At 56.2% G+C, this 21,285-nt stretch overlaps 1 protein-coding gene across 1 annotated transcript; it reads left to right on the top strand.

The window, feature by feature from the left end:
- The first annotated feature begins 578 nt into the window (after positions 1 to 578).
- Positions 579 to 17,498, top strand: LAD1 (ladinin 1). The gene is made up of 10 exons (XM_016187681.2): positions 579 to 965; positions 10,026 to 10,163; positions 11,282 to 12,095; positions 12,541 to 12,636; positions 13,131 to 13,174; positions 13,579 to 13,651; positions 13,746 to 13,883; positions 14,184 to 14,270; positions 14,473 to 14,547; positions 15,046 to 17,498. Exons 1-10 carry the CDS (start codon positions 931 to 933, stop codon positions 15,049 to 15,051), a joined length of 1,506 nt encoding a protein of 501 aa, XP_016043167.1. The 5' UTR covers positions 579 to 930; the 3' UTR covers positions 15,052 to 17,498.
- The last annotated feature ends 3,787 nt before the right edge of the window (positions 17,499 to 21,285 follow it).

Below are 21,285 nucleotides of genomic sequence, written 5' to 3'. Positions count from 1 at the left end.
AGCCCGAGGTGTCTGTGTTCGTTCCTATTCTTACCAACCTTCCCTCCTCCCCCCCCATAAACTGAACTTCCTCGCCCTGACACACCAGGCCCCTGAAGCCCAAGGACCAGAACCAACAGCAAAGACAGCTTTTTGGCATCTTTGTGAGTTCAGGGCTGTGGGCACTCAAATGTTCTCTGAGTTACATCTATGAATCTCCATCTCTCTCTCTCCCTCTCCCTCTCCCTCTCCCTCTCCCTCTCCCTCTCCCTCTCTCTCTCTCTCTCTCTCTCAGCGGGGAGCGGGAGAGGCTTTCCTTGGGTGTGTTTTGTAGTTTTACACGCAGCACCAAGAACATTCTGGGGCAAGGGGAAGTTTGGAAAGCTCAGGAGCCAGGCGGGACGCTCCCCAAGAAGGCCCCAGGAAGTTTGGGGGCGCTCTACACCCGAGATTACGGTACCCGATCCAACTTTTTCCGCTCGGCTTCCTGCTCATGGGTTTCTCAGGGCTGAATCGTTTACCCGCAGTGAGCTCAGACTGACCCCATCTGCGGGTCTCCGCACCCCCCCCACGGCCCCCAACCCCCAACCCCGCACCCCTGGGCCGCGGCACCTGCGCGAGGGGGCGGCGGGCACCGATCTGGTCCGACAGGTTCTGAGCAGGAAGTCTCCCGCCTTGGCCCGGGGCGCCCCGCGCCTGCCCGTGTTCGTGCCTCCGTGTGTCCGCCTGTCTGTCGGTGCCCCGCAGTCCGTCTACCTGGGTTGGCCGAGCCCGGCGGGCGGCGATGAAAGCGGCTTTGTGTGGGGCACCCACACCCCCGCGGCCGCTCCCCGCGGCGGCGCATGGCAGCGCGCGGGTGATATAAGCGGCCATGTGACCCCACCTGGAGGCGGGGGAGGGGCGCAGGTGAGGCGGTGGCCGGGCTCGGGACACACGCGGGCTGCTCGCAGCATGTCTGGAAGGAAGGACTGGTCGGCGTTGTCCAGGTGAGGTGGCCTGGGCAGCGGGGCCCTGTGTGGAGCTGGGGGAGTGTGTGTGGGGGCATCTGAATTGGGCCGGGTACTTGAGGGACCCCACTGGGAGCTGGGGGCTTGATGTCAGAGTTGGGGAACTCTTTCAGGAGCTGGGGGTAGTGTCAGAACTGGGGGGTCCTGTCGGGAGTTGAGGGGTTTCAAAACTGAGCTGAGGGGTCCCATTCCCTGTTGGGGCTGTCAGAACTGGGGTGGGGGACACCTTTCAACTGTGACCCTCTTTCAGGAGCTGGAGGCGCTCTGCACAATTTAAATATCCCAACCCTGGAACATTCTGGTCCTGTGAACTGGGCTGTGAGCCCCGATCATGGTCTTGATCTTTCCAGGACAAAATTGGGGCTCAGCTAGGGTACCCTCAGGTAGCAGGGCAGGTGTTCCTGTTTCTCCACAGCTTCCTTTCCTCCCTTTGGGTACTGAGACCCCCACACCCAGTGATTGGGGGAAAAGTGGCTCTTAGCGTGGAAAGTCCCAGGTATGCCCCCCTGTGGAGGGGGAACTTTTTTTTAGGGTAGGGGGGATAACTTGGAGTTACCAGCTAGCTTCACCTCTTAAGAGCAACCACCCTTCTGCCCATCCCCCTTTTCTGTGATAAAAAGTAGCACCCCTCTTGGCAAGGAAGAGTAAGGGGGCTGCCAGGAACAGGGCAGCATCTCCTGGGGGGTGCTGGTGGTGGGGAGGTTCAGTGAGTAATCCCAGACCCTCCTCCCACTAATGAGTCCCGAATTCTAAATGTGCCATTTGGGGGCTGTCTGGGCTGGATGACTTCCACATAATTGCTGTCCCTCTCTTCTCCTGTCTGTGTTTGTGAGCTGGTTCCTCAGAATGCCCAGGGGTCTGGGTGTAGGTAGCATCTGTGCCTAGATCACATCCTGACTGGGAAGTCTGGGGCAGGTTGGGTGGGGGTCCAGGAGGCAGCACCCAGACACCCCCAGCCCTCCATTTTGCTTGCTTCCCCCCCCCCCCACATACATACACACACACACACCTCTGGGGAAACTGAGCCCCACAGTACAGTACAGAGCTCCCTCCCTGGCCTTTTGGCCTCTTACAGGTGGGGCCTGAGGCAGGGCTATTTCTGGGGGGGGGACCATCTCCTTCCTGCCCATCTGGCCTACTGTTGCCCACTCTCCAGTGCTCCAGGGACTCAGAGTCTGTCACTCAGCCTTCCCAAGCATCTCATTGCTCAAGACTGGGGTTGGGGGAGTCCCCCCCACTTTATACTGCTCTGGAGCAGTTACCAGTCACTGTCTGCAGAGGGAGGCCGCTGGGGCTTAGAGAGGGGATAAGGGGCACCTCAAGAATGGAGGGCAGTCGGTACTCTGGAGAAGCAATCCCGGCTGCTTCAGAAGTTGGACACACCCCAGGAAAGGTCTGCTCTAGGGTGGGGCTGGGTTCAAGGCCTTGGACTCTGTGTTGGCTCAGGCTGGTTGACTGGGGGATCGCCTTAGCTTCAGCTAGGGGTGGGTCTGAGACCACATGTGTGGGTGTGTGTGTAGGTGAATAGGTGGGTTGGTGGGCAGGTGGGTAATGAGGAGATCCCACTGGCTGTGTGGGTGGTTCTTATGTTCTTGGTCTTGGGAGTCCCAGGATGTGGGTTTAGGGAGACCTGGGTGCTGTGAATTGGGCTAAAAATATCCACCAGACACTCCTGTCTCAGGAGCCCATGGACTGGTGGGATATGTGATTTTGTGTCTGTGAGCATGCCTGGATATGTAGAGGGTGTGTGTGTGTGTGTGTGTGTGTGTGTGTGTGTGTGTGTGTTCATATGTGTGAGGGGAGGAGGCAGCTGGGACAGATTTTTCAGGCTGAAGCTGGGTCTGGCCCTTTTGTCACTCTGGGGGACCTGGTCTTATGTGGTTACAGGTGTGGGATTGAGCCCCTCCTATGGATGCCCAGGGTGTCCATCCCAGAAGCCCTTGGCCTCCCCTTCCCATGAGTCCCTAGCCCTTACCGAGCCTGCTGGCAGATGTAGTGGGTGCCACAGTTGCCCGAAGGAAGCATCTGGAAAGAGGACCGCTCCCCTCTTCTGCTTCCCCAGTGAACAAGCCTCTGCGGGCCTTGGGGGAGAGGGTCATGAGTCACTGTCAGCCTAACCTTACAGGCGTGGGAGCATCATGCTGAGGGGTTGCTGAGGTGACCCCAGTCAGGCCCATGGTGGGGAGTACAGGACCAGCCAGCAGCCCAGCCTGGGCATAGAGAGGAATTCAGATGCCTGGGCCCTGGAGTCCAGGCCGGGTGGACTGGCTAGGCCCTGGCCCGTGGCCTTGTCCTTTCCTCTCCAGGCTGGGCAGGGCTGGGCAGGGCCTGTCTGCAGGGGGTGGTGAGTGGGTCCGGGAGTGCCGGGACAGGACGGGCAGCAGTGGTTAATCATTTCCCGCTGAGCCCTGGGCAGCTCTCCTGCCTCCCAGCCTCCCAGTCTCCCAGCTTCCCATCTCTCCCATATCTCCCCAGACCTCTGGGGCTAGGTAGGGACCTCAGTGGCTGTCCCTGTGACCCCTCAGTGTGCACTAGGGGAGCCTAGACATGCCTTACTGGGAGGTTGAAAACACACAGCACCAGGCCTAGGCTCTCTTGTCCCTCTGTCCTTCCAAGGTTTGCAAATTCTGTACCTTGAGGCCTGGAGGAATTCTGCCACAGGCCCTGAGGTAGTCCCTCCCTCTCCCCTCCCTGATGCAGGGCAGCTGTGTCCATGCAGCTCTGTGTGTGAAGAGAGGTTATGCAGGTGCCTGAGTACTTAGGGGAGAAGCTCCTTTTAAAAAAAAAAAATTGAATTAGGCAGTCAGGCGGTAGCGCAGCAGGTGAAGCGCATGTGGCGTGAAGCGCAAGGACTGGCGTAAGGATCCTGGTTTGAGCCCCCAGCTCCCCACCTGCAGGGGAGTTGCTTCACAGGCGGTGAAGCAGGTCTGCAGATGTCTATCTTTCTCTCTCCCTCTCTGTCTTCCCCTCCTCTCTCGATTTCTCTCTGTCCTATCCAACGACAGCAACAACAACAAGAATAATAATAACCACAACAATGATAAAACAACAAGGGCAACAAAAGGGGAAAAAATGGTCTCCAGGAGCAGTGGATTCGTAGTGCAGGCACCGAGCCCTGGCAATAACCCTGGAGGCAAAAAAATGAATTAATAGTGATTTATAAGATTATAAATTAATAGGAGTATAGTTACACACTACTCTCACTATCAAAGGACTGTGAACCCTGCACCCCTCCCCTCCAATGGTGGTAAAATTACTTTTTTAAAAATTTTATTTATTTATTTTCCCTTTTGTTGCCCTTGTTGTCTTTTTTTATTGTTGTTGTAGTTATTAAAGTTGTTGTTATTGATGTGGTTGTTATTGGATAGAACAGAGAGAAATGGAGAGAGGAGAGGAAGACAGAGGGGGGAGAGAAAGATAGACACCTGCAGACCTGCTTCACCACCTGTGAAGCGGCTCCCCTGCAGGTGGGGAGCCGGGGGCTGGAACCCGGATCCTTACGCTGGTCCTTGCGCTTTGTGCCACCTGCGCTTAACCCACTTTGCTACCGCCCGACTCCCCCAAAATTACTTTTTTTTTTTTTTTTTTTACCAGATCACTGCTCAGCTTTGGGTTATGGTGGTGGTACAGGGAACTGAACCTGGAACTTTGGAGCCTCAGCATGAGAGTCTCTTTGCATAACCATTGTGTTACCCCCCTACCCTTAGGGGAGAGGCTCTTAGCCTCACTCCCAGCTTCACAGAGCAGGCAGAAGTTAGGTCCCAGGAAAAGCGCCCCCATTACCCCTTGGAGAGCAGAGCAAGTCCTACTGGGAGCCGCATGGCAGAATGCCTTGTGGAACAGTCAAAGGAAAAATGAGGGCCTCCATCCTCAAAGACAGGGTCAGTGAAGTCAGAACTGGGGAAGAGATAGCCCCCAAGTGAAGTCCAGGAGGTGGCAGGAAGGATGGTGAGAGGGAGGCTCAGGGTCATGGGTCAGCTGTCGAGAGTGTGCATGTGGGGGGGCACTCTCCAGAGACTGGGGCCGCCAGGTTCAGGTCCCTCCCACCCCCGCCACTCTGGTTCTGGAACTTACAGGTCAATTTATGAACCCTTGGATTTTCCCCAAAGCTCACTTCTCCTGGGCTGCATCATGGCCTGGGCTGGGGAATCCCGCCCTTTCAGGGGACCTCCCAGGCCCCTATTCCTTACTCTGAATATTCAGCCCTTGTTCCCAAGAAGCAGGCCAGCCCTTTGGTTTCAGACCAGCCCTCCCAGAGCACCTCCTCCCTCCTAGTCTTAGATCAAGGGTATGGGTGTCTGGTCAGCTGACCAAGGCTGGAACTGGGCTATACAGTTAAACTGTGTTGGCTGTGGAAGGTGAGCAACCCTTAGGAGCCTCAGTTTCCTCATTGGCTGAATGGGAACTCCATCAACCTGTTAGGAGCCTCTGAGGAATTTATAAAAATGCCCAGGACAGCCATCAGTAAACTCCTGTGTTTCTCTTCTTCCTTTAAACCTGTATCGATAGACTAATTGTTGTTCACGGTACTCATCAAGCATTTGAGTGCTGTATAGGTTGAGTACTAAGCCCTTGGTTATCATGTATTATTGGGGTTTCACACCTGCTGAGGTGGCCCCTCCTTGCCTTCAAGGTCCAGCTGGCTCTTCTCCTTCTGGGTGGGGTCTTGGTGCTGGGGTGTCAAGCCCTAAGGGAACCCCATCGTGGCTGGGCTGCGGGAGGGGGTGTGCGAGTGTGTGACCAGGGCTGGGCTATGAGATCTTGGTGTAAGGCTGGGGATACTCGTGGGCCCCCAGACCTCACCTCCTTCCTTGCCACTACCTGCCTGGGGGAGCAAGCCACTTCCCAGGGGATCAGTTCTAACAGGTCACCTGTTTAGGGCCCCAGGGGAGGATAAACAAACAAGCCAGCAGCTCCCCTGAGGGCTGAGGAGACTCAAGACACCTGGGCACAGCCCTGCCCAGCTGTTGTGTGGACAGGGAGAAGAGCAGCTTCTGGGCATGGGGGGGTCCTCAGTCAGGAGGCCGGGGCAGCTTCCGCTGTGGACTGTGTCTAGGGAAGAGCTGAGAGCAGGGCCGAGCAGGGGGTGCTTCATCTGAAGGAGAGGTGCTGAGGAGGGGGTGGGCCTTCAGAGCTCTGTGCTGTCAGTCACAGTGAATGAATGAGTGACCTGTTTGCAGATGTGCATATCTCACAGGGACCCTGTGTGGTCAAGGCCGTAGTCTTTGAGTGAGCCTTCCTTGCCTCCTCTGTGGAGGACTGACTGAAGCCGAAGATATTGGAATGTTTCACCAAGAGCTGCTATGATGGTGGGAACTGGGACCTTCTGGAAGGTTCCAGTGGGGTGACAGGCAGGTACTCAGCTTCCCTGGGCAGAACCAGGCAGATTCTTCAGTGGGGGGCTCAAGATCTGCTGCCTCATGTGTGTGTGCAGAGGTCGGGGTTCCTGCTCTTTTGAAATCATGACTCTGTTCTCCACACCCTTTTGCTGGTGCTGGTGCTGGGTGGCGACAGCCATAAATGCCAGAGATAAAAGATGGCCCTGCCTACTGTCTTCTCTCCCTGGACCATGTCATGCTTTTTCGTTTTTCTTTAACTTTGTTTTTTAAAAGATATTTTTTTTGAAAAATGTATTTATTTTTATGGGACTTCCCAGCTCTGGCATAAAGTGTCAGGGACTGAACCTGCAGCCTCAGGTACTCAGGTCCTGGGCTCTAAAGCTGAGCTATCCCCTGGCCCATAAAAACAATATTTATTCCAGAAGATATAGTGAAGCCATAGCATCATGTTGGCACATGGACATGGAAGGCCTGCACTCTATTGGCTTGGCGGAGCTATCCCCAGGCCCTGGGCCTGTGGGGCTCCCCCTTTTGGAATTTCCCATTCCCTCTCCTCCCCGGTAAAAAGAAAATACAACTTAAGATTTGTGTGTTTGCTGTGAACTGGACTCCCCTGAATTCTCACACCAGTCTCCCCCAGCCATCTTGGTCTTCCCTGGCCTCCACCAATCTCCCCAGTGTCTCCAGCCTCCTCAGGTAGTGTCTTGTTGTGCTCTTCCCTCACTGGGGTCTCCTGAGCAAGTGAGACCAGCTTCCCTCTCCTCATCCTGCCTCCCCATCCTGCCCACATCTCCCTCCCAAGCCCTCCTCTCCACTCCCTTGTCCTTAGCAGCTGCCCTGGGGATTTCTGGAGTTGAAAGTTTGGGCATTCTTCTTAATTGTCTGTCTTCTTTTTCTCATTCCTCACCCTCTTCCAGCCTGACAGCAAACCGTGTGTGTGTGTGTGTGTGTGTGTGTGTGTGTGTGTGTGCGCGCGCGCGCACGCGCTAGCTACAAAGTGTGTCTCCAAAGTCTCACTTTTCTAGTGATGTCAGTACCCCAGCTCAAGTTACCTTAGTGTCTGGTGGGACGATGGCAGGCATGCCTACATCCTCCCCCCTCCCCTCTACAAGCCACACAATTCGTCTTTCTGCTTTATGTCTGTGGCACCCCAGCAGTGTGCCCAGCTCTGCCCTAGTGTTGGAGTCTCTGCTCTGGGATCCCCTCTGAGCTCCCCGTGGGCCCTGCTGGCTAGGCTTCTCCCAGAAGCCTATCGGTCCATGTGGGCCCCTATGCAGCCTCTGTGTGGCCGTGTCAGTGCACCACCTTCAGGGCTCTTGGGGAGGACCCCTCTAGCCCACTCACATCATCTCTTCTGCTGCTGTCCTCTGCCATTGCCTGTATCTCTTGGCTCTCCCTGCCTGCCATGTCTATCCCAGGGAAAGTAGCCTGGAATGTAGTCGGCACTAAAAGCAAAATGTCAGGCTGGATCCAGAACAAGGGTAAACTAAGGAAGAAAGGAGGGTAAACTGAGGAAGGAGGGAGGGTAAACTGAGGGAAAGACAGGTTTACAGGGTCTAGAAGGTAGATGCAGTGACACAACTTTGCCAAAGACTCCTGGTGCTTTCTCTTCCCCAAGGGGCCCCATAGCTGTGTCATGTGGCTTCACTTTATAGCCTTTGTGGGGCCATGTGGTCACCCCAAGAAAGCTATGTGCTTCTCAGAGCAAGGCCTGGCTGCATGATGACACCCTGCAGGAGGGAAGAGGCCCCAGGGAGCAGGGCTGGGCCTGCGAGGCTGGGAGAGCAGGTTTGACACCTGACAACAGGGAGGGAGGCCTCATAGTGGCTGCTGCAGTCCTTGCTCCAGAAGGGAAGGAGGAGGCTTTTCCAGAACATTCTGAGCTAGAGCATAGGCAGCAATGGGTGGGGAGGCACAGGGAGGCTCCAGAGAGGCTCACCCCACGGAGCCAGAAGCCTCTGGCTCACTGCTCAGATCTCGAGCATTACAGGGGAACACAGCCCTCCCCACTTCTGACCTCAAGCTTACTGTCTGTCCCCCTCCTCTGTCTGGACTTTCCAGTCCTTTTGCAGCTCCTACACCTACACTAAAATCTATTTCACCCACTGGGACCTCACCCAGGTTCTGTCTCTTCCCAGCCTTTCCTGATGATTTGGCTGTGGCAGCTGCTCCTTGGGGTGCCCTGTGGTCAGGCTGGAAAGAAGGGAGGTAGCTGATGGTCAAGGGGAGGTGGCTAGGTGGTGGGTGTCTACACTGACAGGCTCGAGGCTGGGCAGATGACTGACAGTGCAGGGTCACTCCCATGATGAAGGGGGACCTGGCCAGGAGTCAGGGTAAATGTCTGGGTGTGTTCCTTTGCTTCTAACCAAGGGGAAACATGCTTTAAGAGTCAAGAGGCTCACACTGCTCCAGGGACAGAAAAAGAAGGTGATATGGAATCTTCTGGGGTCAACAACTCTTACTTGGGAGCCTCCCTTTCCTCAAAGCTGAGGAGTTAGTTCCATGGCCACCGAGTGACTGAGCCCATTTCTCTGTGACTATTCATTGAGGGGTTGTCAGTAGAGTCCCAGGGCCAAGGAATGGGGAACGTCTCAAGCTCATCTGCTCCTCAGGATCTAGTTGTGCCGCCCCTACATTCTTGTTCTGGGTCCAGAGATGAGTACAATCCAGAGGTTCGCACCTGGGGGGGGGGGTATTTGCCCCTCAGGGACTCCTGGCACTGTGGGGAGGCATTATTTGTTGTCACTACTGGGTGTGGTGCCGAGTAGAAGCCAAGGGGGGCCCATTCAGCACCTCCTCTGCCACTTGAGGACTGCCTTGACATGTGGGATTATCCAGTCAAAATGTAAAAGGCACCAAGGAAAAGAAACTCTGGCCTAACCCAAACCCTTGTGGCTTTTAGTAGAAACTCACTTGCCCTACAACATGAATCACACCTATGAGTCACATTTGAATGAGAATCTAAGTGTTCAAGTGGACACATTACAGAAGTAAAAAGGGACCAGAAGACAGCTGAGCTGGTAAAGTGTGCCTTATTACACCTAAAGTCCTGGGTTCGAGCTCTGGTAGCACTGGGGAAGCTGCACAGATGGTGGGGTGATGCTGCAGTTCAGGAGGCTGGTCTGCTGGACCGTGCTGGGCCCGTGTGAGGGTCTGGGTTCATTTCTTGAAGTCACCTTAAAAAGAGAAATTGAGGAAAGGAGGAAGGAGAGAGAAAGGAGGACAAGGAGGCTGGAGGGATGGCTCATGTGGTAGGGTACACGCATTGCTCTGCAACACAGTCCAGGCTTGAGCCTGGGCACCACATGGAGGGTTGGGGGATTCCTCAGCACTGGGGGAGACTCCAGGGATGTGACTTTTTTCTCTGCATCTCACTGAAAGAGTCAGCTCAGAGCAGTGAATCTGCACTAATGGGAGATTTCTATGATGCCACCCCCCAAAAAAATCAATTTAAAGTAAACAAACAAGCAAGATTTTAACATCTCACTTTCCCTGGGATGGACAAACACAATCATCATGACATATTGTCTCTCTGCTCCAGTGTTCACAAGCCCTGTCACTCTGTTTTATAGCTGGTCTGTGCACTTGACTGGGTTCACACCAGCTGCCTTGCAGCTGCCCACGGCACAGGCCTCTGAGCTGCCCTGACACCCCCGCCTCCCACCTGTCTCCCCACCTGTCCCCCCACCTGTCCCCCCAGCCTCGCCAGGCAGCGGACGCTGGAGGATGAGGAGGAACAGGAGCGGGAGCGACGGCGCCGCAATCGCAACCTGAGTTCCACCTCGGATGAGGGGTCACCCAGGCTCACCCCCAATGGAGACCAGAAGGCTGCAGAGAGGTGACTGGGCCTGGGTGGGGAGGGAAGGTGCCAGCTCTCGTCTCAAGGGGCCCAGGGGGCCTCAGTACCACGTGGGCCAAGGGTGGAGGATGAACTTCAAGATAGGTGTCATTAACCCATTTTACAGATGCAGGAACCTGGTCAGGGAATCTCTGGGTGAATTGTTGAAATCAGCCACATCCCCCAGCTTCCTTCCAGATCTGTCAAGCTATGACCCAGCTGGTTATAGCTGCTCTCTAGCCCGACCCTCCATAATTCAGATTAGGGGGCCTCGGGGGTTAGTCTTGCCACTGAGGTTCAGGGATAACCAGTGGACAAGGAGAAGGCCCCAGGATTTGCTGAATGATCCTCTGTGCCAGGGCTGTGGGGCATCTTTCTCTCCTGGGAGCCCTCTCCCCCACCCCACCTCCAAGCCTGGTTTAAGGATCCAGAGGCTGAGGCCTAGGAAATGAGCTAACTTGGCCTTGATTGTGCAGAGAGTTGGACTCTGAGGAAGGAAAAGACTTTCCTTGACATGAGGTCAAGTGCTGAGGCCTATGACCAGTTGTCTAACACCATCCTTGCTTCCCTGCCCCACTCCCATTATACCCACCCCGAAGGGGGGAGCAGGATGCATGTCCTGGGTCACTCCAACCCCTGTGACTACTACCCAGTCCCAGCTGCACCACGTGCCATCAGGAGTGAGGGGTGTTGGGTGGGTATATCAGGAGCCCCTGTTCTCTGCCCAGCTCCACCTATCATTAGCTGTGTGACCTTGGGTGAATCCCTCTGCCTCTCTGGTCTTGTCATCTCTAAGGGGTTAAGGCACATTTATTTCTTCTGCCTTCTCACACCCAGCTGTGGCCTTAGGACTCTGAGGGAGCCATTGCTCAGGGGTGTTTGTTGACTGAATCTGAGCACAGGGCTTTCTGTATTTCTTCAGGAGCCCCTGGCTCCCAGGACTCCTCGAAGCCCTACAAGTGGAGCTGGTGGAGCTAGTGAGGGCCAGCCTAGGTCTGTCTCCTCATCCCTACCTGGTGGCTCTGGAGAGGGAGGCAGCTTTGTAGGGTGAGGAACACCCTCCCCAGGGGCTCTCCTCCTCCCATCTGCTATGATTCCCTCTGTGTCCCCTGACTCAGGCTGCCGAGCGTGGACGAAGCGGAGGTGCCCAGGCCACCACCCCCCACCCCCAGGGCTGAGGACCAAGAGGAGGATGTGCAGGCCATCCTGAGGAGCCGGAAGGAGCGGCGGCAGAGGCGGCAGGCAGTGGAGGGGATGCAGACTCAGGCCTCTGTTCCAGAGCGGCCACAGCCTGAGGAGGGGAGAGGTGGCCCTGGGCCCACCCAGGCCAAACAGGAACCTCTCACATCCAAGAGGGAGAAAGAGACAGAGGCGCCCCTTCACCGGAGACTGAGCCGGGAGCAGCGGGGCCCTTGGGCCAAGGAGGGGGAGAGCCTGGCTGGTGGGCAGCCAAAGAATGAGAAGAAGGAGGTGGTGTCAGAGAAGGTTCCAGCTCCTGGGAAGCCTCCCAGTTCAGAGAAGGCTCCCATTCCTGAGAAGAAAGCTCCTGAAAAGAGACTGGTCTCTGAGGAGACTTCCACTTCCAGGAAGGCCCCGGAGAGAACATCTGTGTCAGAGATGATTGTGCTGTCGGAGAAGAGGACCACTTTGGAGAAGAAATTTGTTCTAGAAAAGACTGGTGGCTCAGAGAAGACCCTGCCCTTGGGCAAGACAGGGGGCTCAGAGAGACGGCTGGTATCTGAGAAGGCCCAACTCTTTGAGAAGTCACTGGTCTCTGAGAAGACACCAGCCCCAGAAACAAAGCCAGTGCCCAAGCCCCAGGTCCAGGCGCAGCTGGCCCCCAAGGAGCAGGGAGGACAGGCCTCCCCAGAGAAAAAACCATCATCCCCAGCCGAACGCCCACCTTCCCGATTCCCGCCTATCACACTCCAGGTCGGCAGCCACTCACTCCCCCCTTCACAGCTTCGTCCCCTGCCTCATTCTGCCTCGATGATCTCTGCTCCCATGCTGGCCCCTGTCCTCCAGCCTCCAGGCCTGCCCTGGCATTTTCTTCTCTCTCTCCCTCCATGTTCAGCTGTGATCAGAGTAGGGGACACTGAAGGGGGGGGATCTGTTGTATGAAGGGGTGCACCTGGTACCCCATGGCAAGTTCTCATTTAGGATGTGGACTCAGGACCCACAAATGCTCGGAAAGCCTTGGATCCTTCTGGAAGCTTCCCTGAAAAACCCTATCTGCTGGCCTGCCCACTGTCCCTGCACAGCCAGGTGGCGGGAGAAGCCCAGGGCTGAGCCAGGCCCCTGAGTTTCTGGTGGTAGCCTAAACTCAGGAGCCTGCCAGGTCCCCAGACCTCCTGTGTGATACTGTTCCCATCCCCAGGTGAAAATCCCCAGCAGGGAAGAGAAAGCAGATGTGGTCTCACCCACGTACAGCAGCTCCCTCAAACGCTCCAGCCCCAGGACCATCTCCTTTCGGGTGAGTCCCTGGGCACCATCTGAGGGCCAGCCAGGAAACCAGCCATTGCCACACAGGGGCCTTCAGTCAGCTATCAGGGGGCAGGGGGTATAGGGGAGGAGAGAAGGGTTGTCAGGGGTGGGCTCTGGCTAAAGAGGGTCTTTGCATTCCAGTGGGTGGCCTTTAAATAAGATGTGATGAGCCCCACCTAGTGGGGAAGGCTGGAACTGCAGGCAAGTGGCACTTGGCAGGCCCCCCTAGATTGGTCCTCCTTCACCCCTTCTTGTGCTCCCAGGAGAGAGGTGTCCTAATGCCTTTTGTTCTGCTCCAGTCCTGTAGTTCATGGTCAGAGGAGGGGATTCAGTGAGGGTTAGGTTGGGGGTAGAGTTGTATGTGTGTGGGGGGATGGGTGAGGCAGAAGGGCTCTCCTTTTCTTGAGGCCTTTTTGCGCCCCACCCTCATCAGAGGCCGGCCTGTGCTTCTCAACCTTGTCAGTGCCTTTCTTATCATTTCAGATGAGTCCCAAGAAAGAAAACATAGAAACGACTTTAACTCGAAGGTCAGTGCCTGGAGCTCGGCTCCTGCCTTGGTCCTGTCAATCCTGTTTGCTAAGTGCCTGTCCTTCTCATGCCAGTCGGTGCCATAGGGCACAGACCTCCAGACTCAGCGGGGAGACTGGTTTAGCAGGAGGAACTGAGGCCCTATGAACTGAACCAGGAAGGGGGGATCTGGGAGAGCTTCTTGGAGGAAGCAGGTCTTGGGTGGGGCTGGGAAAATGGAGGAGGGTTTAGTCTCAGAGTGCAGGAGTGTGGAGAGCAAGGTGTTGCAGAGACAATGAGCAGGAGTAGGGCTGGTGGCTGCTTCTCTACGGCTGCGTTCTCCAGTGGCAGAGTGAATGTGGCCCCCCCTCTCCCGGCTCCTGTGGGTGAGGGTCTCACTGGGCTGTGCCCTGTCCCCCTGCAGTGCCAGTGTGAGGCTCCCACCCAGTGCTTCCAAGCTCGGTGAAAAGCTAGAGAAGTACCACGCGGCTGTGCAGGTGAGGGGGGGACCCCGAGGAGGGTGAAGGCACCTGGATGTGTGGGGGACCTGGCCCTCCAGGGTCAGTGCTCTGACCTTCTGTCTGTCTGCAGAGATCAGGATCCCTCAAGGCTCCTAGCACCTCTCGCACTGAGTTCTTTGTGGCTCCCTCCAGTGTGGCCACCAGGCGCCACGTCTTTGAGAAGGAGCAGGCAAGCCAGGGCCGAGCAGAACCAGCCTCCAGCCTGAAGGTGAGGCTGGGGTCTTGTCAGTGGGGAGGGGGGGGCAGGCCTGAAGTCTTGAACCCCTGCCCTCAGTGCTGCCAGTGCCCGAGACCCCCATTTCTGTGTGTCAGTTTGGGTGGCAGCTGCATTGCTGTTGTGTCCTCCTTAGCTGCATGGGTAGAGGTCCCTGGGAAGGGGTGGAGCGGGGGACATCTCTGATCTGTGCCACTGGGGAAAAGTGGCTGTGGGAGGGGGTGGTGCCAGGCCTCAGGGGATGCCTCTCTGCTGCCAGTACCCCTTTCCTCACGATGTAACCTCTCTTTTCAGGAGAACTGGAAACTCTCAGGGGTTGTGACATCGAAGCTCAATCTGTGGATCAGCAGAACCCAGGATTCTGGGGAGCAGGACCCCCAGGTACCCTTTCCCCAGCTCAGCTCTAGCTCTGGCCCTGTGCTGTGTGCCCTGTGCCCTGGGTTTGAGGGGGGCAGTCCAAGGGTGATGGAGATCTGTTGGATAAGCCTGGGTTGGTGGTGGTTAGGAAATAGCAGGGAAGGAGAGGACACTGGGAGCCCCAACATTTTTCCTGTCCCTGATGTCACATGATGTCCCTAACCAGGAGGTGCAGGAAGAGTCAGCCACCAGCAAGAGGGCCCAGTGGGCAAAGAAAGCAGGCTCCACACTGGATGCTGAGGTGAGGGGAGTAGGGGGGGACTTTGGGGGTGGAGGTGTATGCTGATGTCCACATTTACATACTCTGGTCTGTGGCCACACAGTCTGGGTACCCAGAGTGCTGGACTCCTGTTCTCAGACTGACCCAGACTCAGTGACACTAAAGGAACCCTCCATGACTCTGCAAAGCTCTGCCCCCTTCAACCAGCAGATTTGGGATTTCTGGTTCAGTGGGGCTTGAGCAAAGGGGGGGTGCCTTTCTGTCCAGAGGCCCTGCCCCTCCCAGGCCTAGTGATGTCTTTTGCTTTTCTTCCATTCTTAGAAGCTTTATTTACTTATTTTTATGAGAGAGAGAGAGAGAGAGAGAGAAGACAAACTACATATACCTGAGCAGCTCTCTGGCATATGCAGTGCCAGGAATCAAACCTGGGACCTCACACACGTAGGTCTTGTGTGCTACCCACTGAGCCACATCCTGACTTGGCTCCTTCCCTGGGCCTGATGTACCTTTGTCCCACAGGTGTGACGTGCCCGCCCAGGACCTCTAGGGCTGCCTCAACCAAGACCCACCCCTGCTGCAGCCTCCTTGCCTCTCATCACCCCTGCTTCTTTTCTGCTATCACATTGGGCCAGAAATCTTGGGGAGACTCAGCTGGCCCCTTCCCAGCCTGGCCTCTGGGGAAGATGTGCCCTGGTCTCACCACAGGCCTGACAGAGCGGGAGCCTGACTAGGGACTTCCATCCAGTCCAGAGCCGGCGCCTTCTTCCTTCACTCCTGGGCTCGGGGCTTGCTGCCTCATGGACTCCAGGCCTGCCTGTCTCAGCGCCCCTCCCCCCAGCACCCCTGTGATGCAGCTCCTGCAGTTAGGCCCTGACCTGCCTTAGTCCTGGGGGTCTGCTTCCCTCAGTTGCATTACCCCTCCCCCTCCCACCTTGCTGGGGTTCAGTGCCTTTAATTTTTATACCCCTCTTCCTTCTCTGAAAAAGATTCTCAGGAAAAGAGCTGGCAAACTCATGCCACCCCTCACGCCCTGTCTGAATGTGACTGGTGATGCTGCCAGCGGGTTCTGTTGTCCTGGAGCCTTGCTCCCTAGTGGAGACCCCTCGTGGGAGAGGAGTCCTCTGGCTGGGGATTGTTTTCCTAGCTGCCCCTTTATCCCCACATTAACATGGGCTCCCCCATCCCAGTTGTCCTAGTATGGCCCTTTGGGGGGGGGAGAAGACTCCCACATGCAGTGCCAGGTGAGCTGTCCTAGCTGCCCCCAGATCCAGTCTTCCATCCCCCTCCATCTCCTGTTTGAGCCCCAAGAACATCAAGCCATGGGAACATCTGGGACTAGCCACATTAAGAAAGTGAAAGTCAGCATAGTCCCTACCCTGCCTTTAATGCTGTAATGACAAATGTGTGTGTGCGCGCGCGCACGCGCATGCATGTGCGCACGCACATATGTGGACACACATGCACACATGAACTTTCTTATTAACACTCTTGTTCCTAACGGTTTCTCTACTGCTCTGGTTTTACCCACAACAAGCATAGAGTCCTGCCCACTGTTCTGTGACTTCACCCTCGGGCATGGCCAGGGGTCTCAGGACATGCCCCAGGGGCAGCAGAAGCCCTCAACATGCTGTGCAGAAGCAGCCAACCTCGCTCCCACCTGGTGGCTTGCATTTGGATCCTTGGGACCAGGCTCCAGAAGACTCCTGAGCCCCCCATTTCGCCGACTAGCCCCCTCTATGTCCTGGGAGGGTTTCCTGGGTCTGTCTGTGGTGCCTGTGCTGTGCTGGGGTGGTGGGACCCAGGGGCCCTGCTCAGAAGTTCCCTTCCCAGGGCAAGAGCATTATCAGGTGCCCCAGCTCAAAAGTTTGAGGACAGAGACAAGGCCAAGGGCAGGGGGAGAGGGGTGGGACTCAGTATCCAGAGACCAAGGACCCGCACTTCTCTGGCCCTGCCAGCACTCAGGGTGTACACAAGGACCTCAAAGGCTGTAAATGCTCACATTCTAGAAGCACAAAAGCACCAGGTAGGTGCTTCACCCAGTGGGCAGAACTGCTCTCACATACACTTCTGTTTCTGTCAGTGACTAGAGTCCTGCCCAGTGTATGAAGATGCCAGGGCTAGAATCTGGTCCCTCTAGCATGTGAGCCCTGTGCTGTAACCCACTGAGCTACCTGCCAGCTCCTCAAATACATCTAAGGAGAGGTTTCCAGAAACCTTCCTCCAGGGTGGAGGCTGGAGGGGGCTGAGTGTCAGGGGCCTGGCTGTAGCTGTCACCTCTGGGTACTGAATCCTGGTGCCTGCATTTAGCCTGGGCAGTGTTTGGTAGAGGAGGTGGAAGACACAGTCCCTTTATTCCCCCTTCCTTTGATTCATCTGTTTCCTCCCCCATGAGGGTTCTGCCCCCCTTCCTGCCGGAGAGACTGCCAGTAACTATGATAAGAGTGTGGCGGTGACTGACTGGTGAGGAGGGCAGAGCTGCTCTCCCTTGAGTGCTCTCTGGAGACAGAACAGATGGCCCAGCCCAGCACAGACCAGCCCCTGCCACCTCTTCTATCCCTACCCCCTGCATGCCTGGCCCAGTCACCCCAGGTCCTGGCAGCCTGTTCTCTTGTGGACCCTGATGTTTGCAAGGCCCACTCATTCAGTCCTTGATTCCTCTTACAATTCTGAAGAGCACCATCTTTCATCATTGCCCTGGGAGGTGATTTTATGTCTTGTCATGGGGGAGAGGAGGTAGGTAACAGAAGGTGCTAGATGTTCACACCAGCTGAGTGACCGCCCCCAGGCTTGTAGTTGAACTGGGGAGACAACATAATTATCCTGCAAAAGATTTTCATGTCTGAGGCTCTGAGTTTCCAGGTTCAATCTCCAGCACCACATCAACCAGAGCTGAGTAGTGCTCTGGTCTCTACTGGTCTGTCTCATTCAATAAAATATAAATAAAATGAAATAAATGCATTAAAGAGTGTAAAGCACATGTGTTTAGTCCTCGGGGGCCTAGAGTAGGGCTTTTCCCTCAGGGGCCTGGGAGCTTGGTTCCCCCCACCCCCGTCCCCGGCCTCTGTAAACCAGCTCAGTGTGTGCAGAGGATCATGGCCTGCAAGGAGCAGTGACTTGCTGATAGAGATCAAGTGAAGGGAGGGCTTAGAAAAGGGCATTTCAACATTCCAGAAGGTTCTGGACCAGGCCAGGAAGCAAGGCTGGGCCCTATGGTTGGGGGGAGGTGGGTTAGAATGGGATGCAGTGATGAGGTCTTTCCTCTTTTCATGAATGGCCTGCCTGCATCTCACCCCTGCCTGGATCATAAGCCAGGCGTCAGGTGCAGGGCACCAGCTCACTCAGCCCCCCTTGTGCCAGCAGCATTGGCAAGTAAGGCCTTAGGGCCTAGCCACTGGGGACCACTGAGGGGACCGGAAAGTGAGAGGCTGGGTGGGGGGCACAGGCAGTCTGGCCAGCCGAGGATGCTTGTGGGATGGCATGGCTGTCCCCAAGCAACTTGGTTGAAAGAAGTCTGAGCTCTAAGGTCGGACGTGCAGAAGTGGGGGCGAGGGGCACGTGAGGGGAGGCAGAATGGGGGTAATGGCAGGCTGTGTATCAGTGGATGGTCTGGAAAAGCCCACAGCTAGGGGCTCTGGGGCCTGGTGCAGGGGTGGGGCCTCCCTCCCTCAGGCCTTGGTCCTTGAAGATTCAGGGGACCCAGGAGGCAGTCAGCTCGGCCTCTCCTTTCTGTCCTGACCCAGGTAAGCAGTGTGTAAGGAGGCGTGGGCACAGGTAGACACTTGGCCTCAACCGAAAGTTCTGCTTTAGATGCCACCTCCTATAACAAGTCCATCCCCCTCCTCCATGAGGAGGGTTGTGGGGTTCTGGAGGAAACTTTGCTTGCAGGCCCTCACTGAGGCCCCAGAACATGCAAGCTGCCCCAGGCCAGGCTGCTTAGCCCAGAGACTTCTTGAAGCATTCTTTCCAGTAGCACCACCATCAGCCCTCTCCCTGCCCCCTCAGGCCCCAGGCTCATGAAGTGCCCAATCCCAGGCAGGGCACTGGCATCTCCTTTATCAGTGTGCTCAAGAGGGACAGCTGGTTTATGTGACAGGGCTGCTCCCTCCTCTGTTCCTGAATCTGTCCTGGTTTTAAATAGCTTATCTGAGCAGCTGGACAACCACATGGGCTTATATGGTGTGGGGTACAAGTCCCTTTAGGCCTGTCCCCGGCACCTGCCAAAATAGCAGCCAGCACCCCCCCCCACCCAGCCCCCAGCTCCTCCCCCATGTCTCCTGCCTGCATTCCTGCCCTGCAGGGCTTGGCTCCCTGACCAGCCCACTGGCCCTGCTTAAAGCCCCGGCCAGCCTGGCCTCACCCAGTCCTGCCAAGCCCAGTGACACCTCACCATCGGTGGCAGCTCCTGTACAGAGGAGGTAAGACTTGGGGTGACTCTGTAGATGGGGGGCTGGTGCCTTTGTCAGAGTCAGCCATTGTCTCTCTCTGAGCAGGAGAACGGACTGTGGGGTCAGAACAAAAGCCTCAGTGTGAAGACGCTGCCCCCTCGAGGCTGGGCCCTAGACCTATCCCTGGGAGTGCGATGCCATCAGCAAGCCCCAGAGCCACACTGGTGGAATGGGCAGCAGGCCTTGTAGCTCTGATGCTGTGGCTCTAACCATAGGACCACCCTACCTGGCTAAGGCCTGATCATCTGCTGAGCACCACCTGACTCACTGCAAGCAGGGCCTTCCTGGGGCCCGAGAGCAGAGTCCCCTTGTCCCCTCAGGCCTGGAACTAGAAGCACCAGGGAGACCAAGCATCCAGGGCTGGCAGGATCCTTGGTGGGTCTCTCCCCGCAATACTTCTTAATGGGGAGACCTGGCTGAGCAGCACTTGGGGAAAGATCTCCCTGGGGGAACCCTTCAGGGTATGACCCAGCTTGGTGGCACTAAAGGGCTGCCTCCCTCCAGCCCATGTGTGTGACTCCAGCTCTGAGCCCCTGGAGGGTGGTGAGAGAACTTGCTGCTGGTTCGGTGGCTTCAGGCAGGCACAGAGGTTCCTGGGAGGGGGCGCCGGGAGCATAAGGAATGTCAGCACCACATTCCTGGCCCAGTATAGCCTGCGACCTCGGGATTCCTCTTCTGACCTGAATCTCCAAGGCCAAGTCCTCCCTCTCTGGGGTGTACGAGGAATTTGCCATTGGCCTGCGGCCCCCTCCCTCCTACCCTCTTCCCAAATTCTGCTGTTGGGTGACAGCTGCAGGCTTAAGGGAAATTCCAGATGAATGCTGGGGACAAGAGTTAAGGGATGGGTCTTACATTCCTCAGAAGTTCAGAGGCTTTCTGCGAGACTGGAATATGATGTCCATCATTTCGAAACTGGGTAAATGGAGCACCAGAGAGGTTAAGTAAGTTCACTGAAGCCACACAGCAAAACTGGGTTTGGATCTCAGCTCTTTCATTCCCAGGGCCAATATCTATTCTGCCTCCTATTGATGTTGATTTATTTCCAGGGAAAGGTGGCCCGAGTCTCCTGGCTGTGAGGGTTTGGGCTGGGAAGTTTGAGAGGGTTTGGTTCTGAGATCACAGCTATTCAGGCCACTCACCTTCTGCTCTGCTGGGTTCTTGACTGCTGCTCCTACCCTGCAAGCAGCCCCTTTATCTTTCATTTCACAATCCTGCCTCCGAGGGATGGACTCACTGCATGGTCTCAGCTAAAAGCCCTCCCTCTGTGCTTATTTTTAGAAGCTGGATGCAGGAGCAGGGAGAGGGCTACTTTTTACCTCAATCCCCGTGTGTGGGGAGCACATGGCCATTCTGCCCTGCCCCCCCACATCCCCTTCCCTGCAGCAGCAGACTCCCTTGGGGCTAAAGGAGAGGGTCCCCAAGATCTAGGACTGCTAGTCTGGCTGCTCCCCTAGGGCATGGGGTAGAGCTTGTCTGGCTGGAACTCCCCCACTGGGACACCCCCTCTCAGGATGGGGGGCTGCTCTCCCTGCTCACACTCACCCTGAGGGTCCAAGGAGGCACCCGCTGCTCATCTAAGTCCCCAGCAGAAGGAGGCTCAGTCCTCCCTCCTGCCTCCTGCCACCTTACACTGCTCACGTTTCTTCCTCTTTCTCAGCCCTCAGGAACCAAGGACCAGCTCAGGGTTTCTGTCCAAAGCATCTATAAACTGGAGAGATATCACCGGGTAGAGTGTGTGCCTTGCTGAGTGCACAACCCACTGAGCCCCACCACCATAGGGGACGTGCCATAGCACTAGGGGAAGCCCTAGCTCGTATCTCTTCCTTTCTGCCTCTCTCTGAATGAAACAGCATCCTAGCAGTGAAATCATGCAGGGGGGATGCTAGCTCCACACACATGAAGATTTATTGGGGGCAGGGAGATTAGATAGTTCAGGGCAGCACACCAGACACTGGGAGTTTGCAGGTTCAATCCCTGGAACCACCATATGTCAGAGGTGAACCATGCTCTGCTCTCTGCTCTCTCATGAAAATCAGTACACCAATAATAGATTAGTTAACTGGTAAGAAAAGTTTCACATAAGTCAGCCACCTCTCACTGTCCTTACCCTGTTCTAGCACAGGGGGCAGGAGGGGGTCTGCCCATGCTGGTCTGGGGTCCAGCAGTACTGGGGCCACCTGGCAGCAGGGCCCCCCAGTCTAGATGTCTACTGGGGTGGCTGGGTGGGCTCAGCCACCGTGTGAGAGGGGATGGGCAATGAGCAATGCAGAGAAGCTAGGCATGGTTGCCCAAGGGGCTTAGCCTCCACTCCTGC

Source organism: Erinaceus europaeus, chromosome 19 (genome assembly GCF_950295315.1).
Source record: "Erinaceus europaeus chromosome 19, mEriEur2.1, whole genome shotgun sequence".
Lineage (NCBI taxonomy): Eukaryota > Metazoa > Chordata > Mammalia > Eulipotyphla > Erinaceidae > Erinaceus > Erinaceus europaeus.
Note: the sequence above shows the minus strand (reverse complement) of the source record. Positions and strands in the feature narration are given on the sequence as shown.

Bases quoted from the DNA above. Each gene is read 5' to 3' on its own strand.
- LAD1 (XM_016187681.2), top strand. From the start codon at position 931: ATGTCTGGAAGGAAGGACTGGTCGGCGTTGTCCAG. The intron at 13,884-14,183 runs GTGAGGCTGGGG...CTCTCTTTTCAG, and splicing joins AACCAGCCTCCAGCCTGAAG to GAGAACTGGAAACTCTCAGG. The intron at 14,271-14,472 runs GTACCCTTTCCC...GTCCCTAACCAG, and splicing joins CTGGGGAGCAGGACCCCCAG to GAGGTGCAGGAAGAGTCAGC.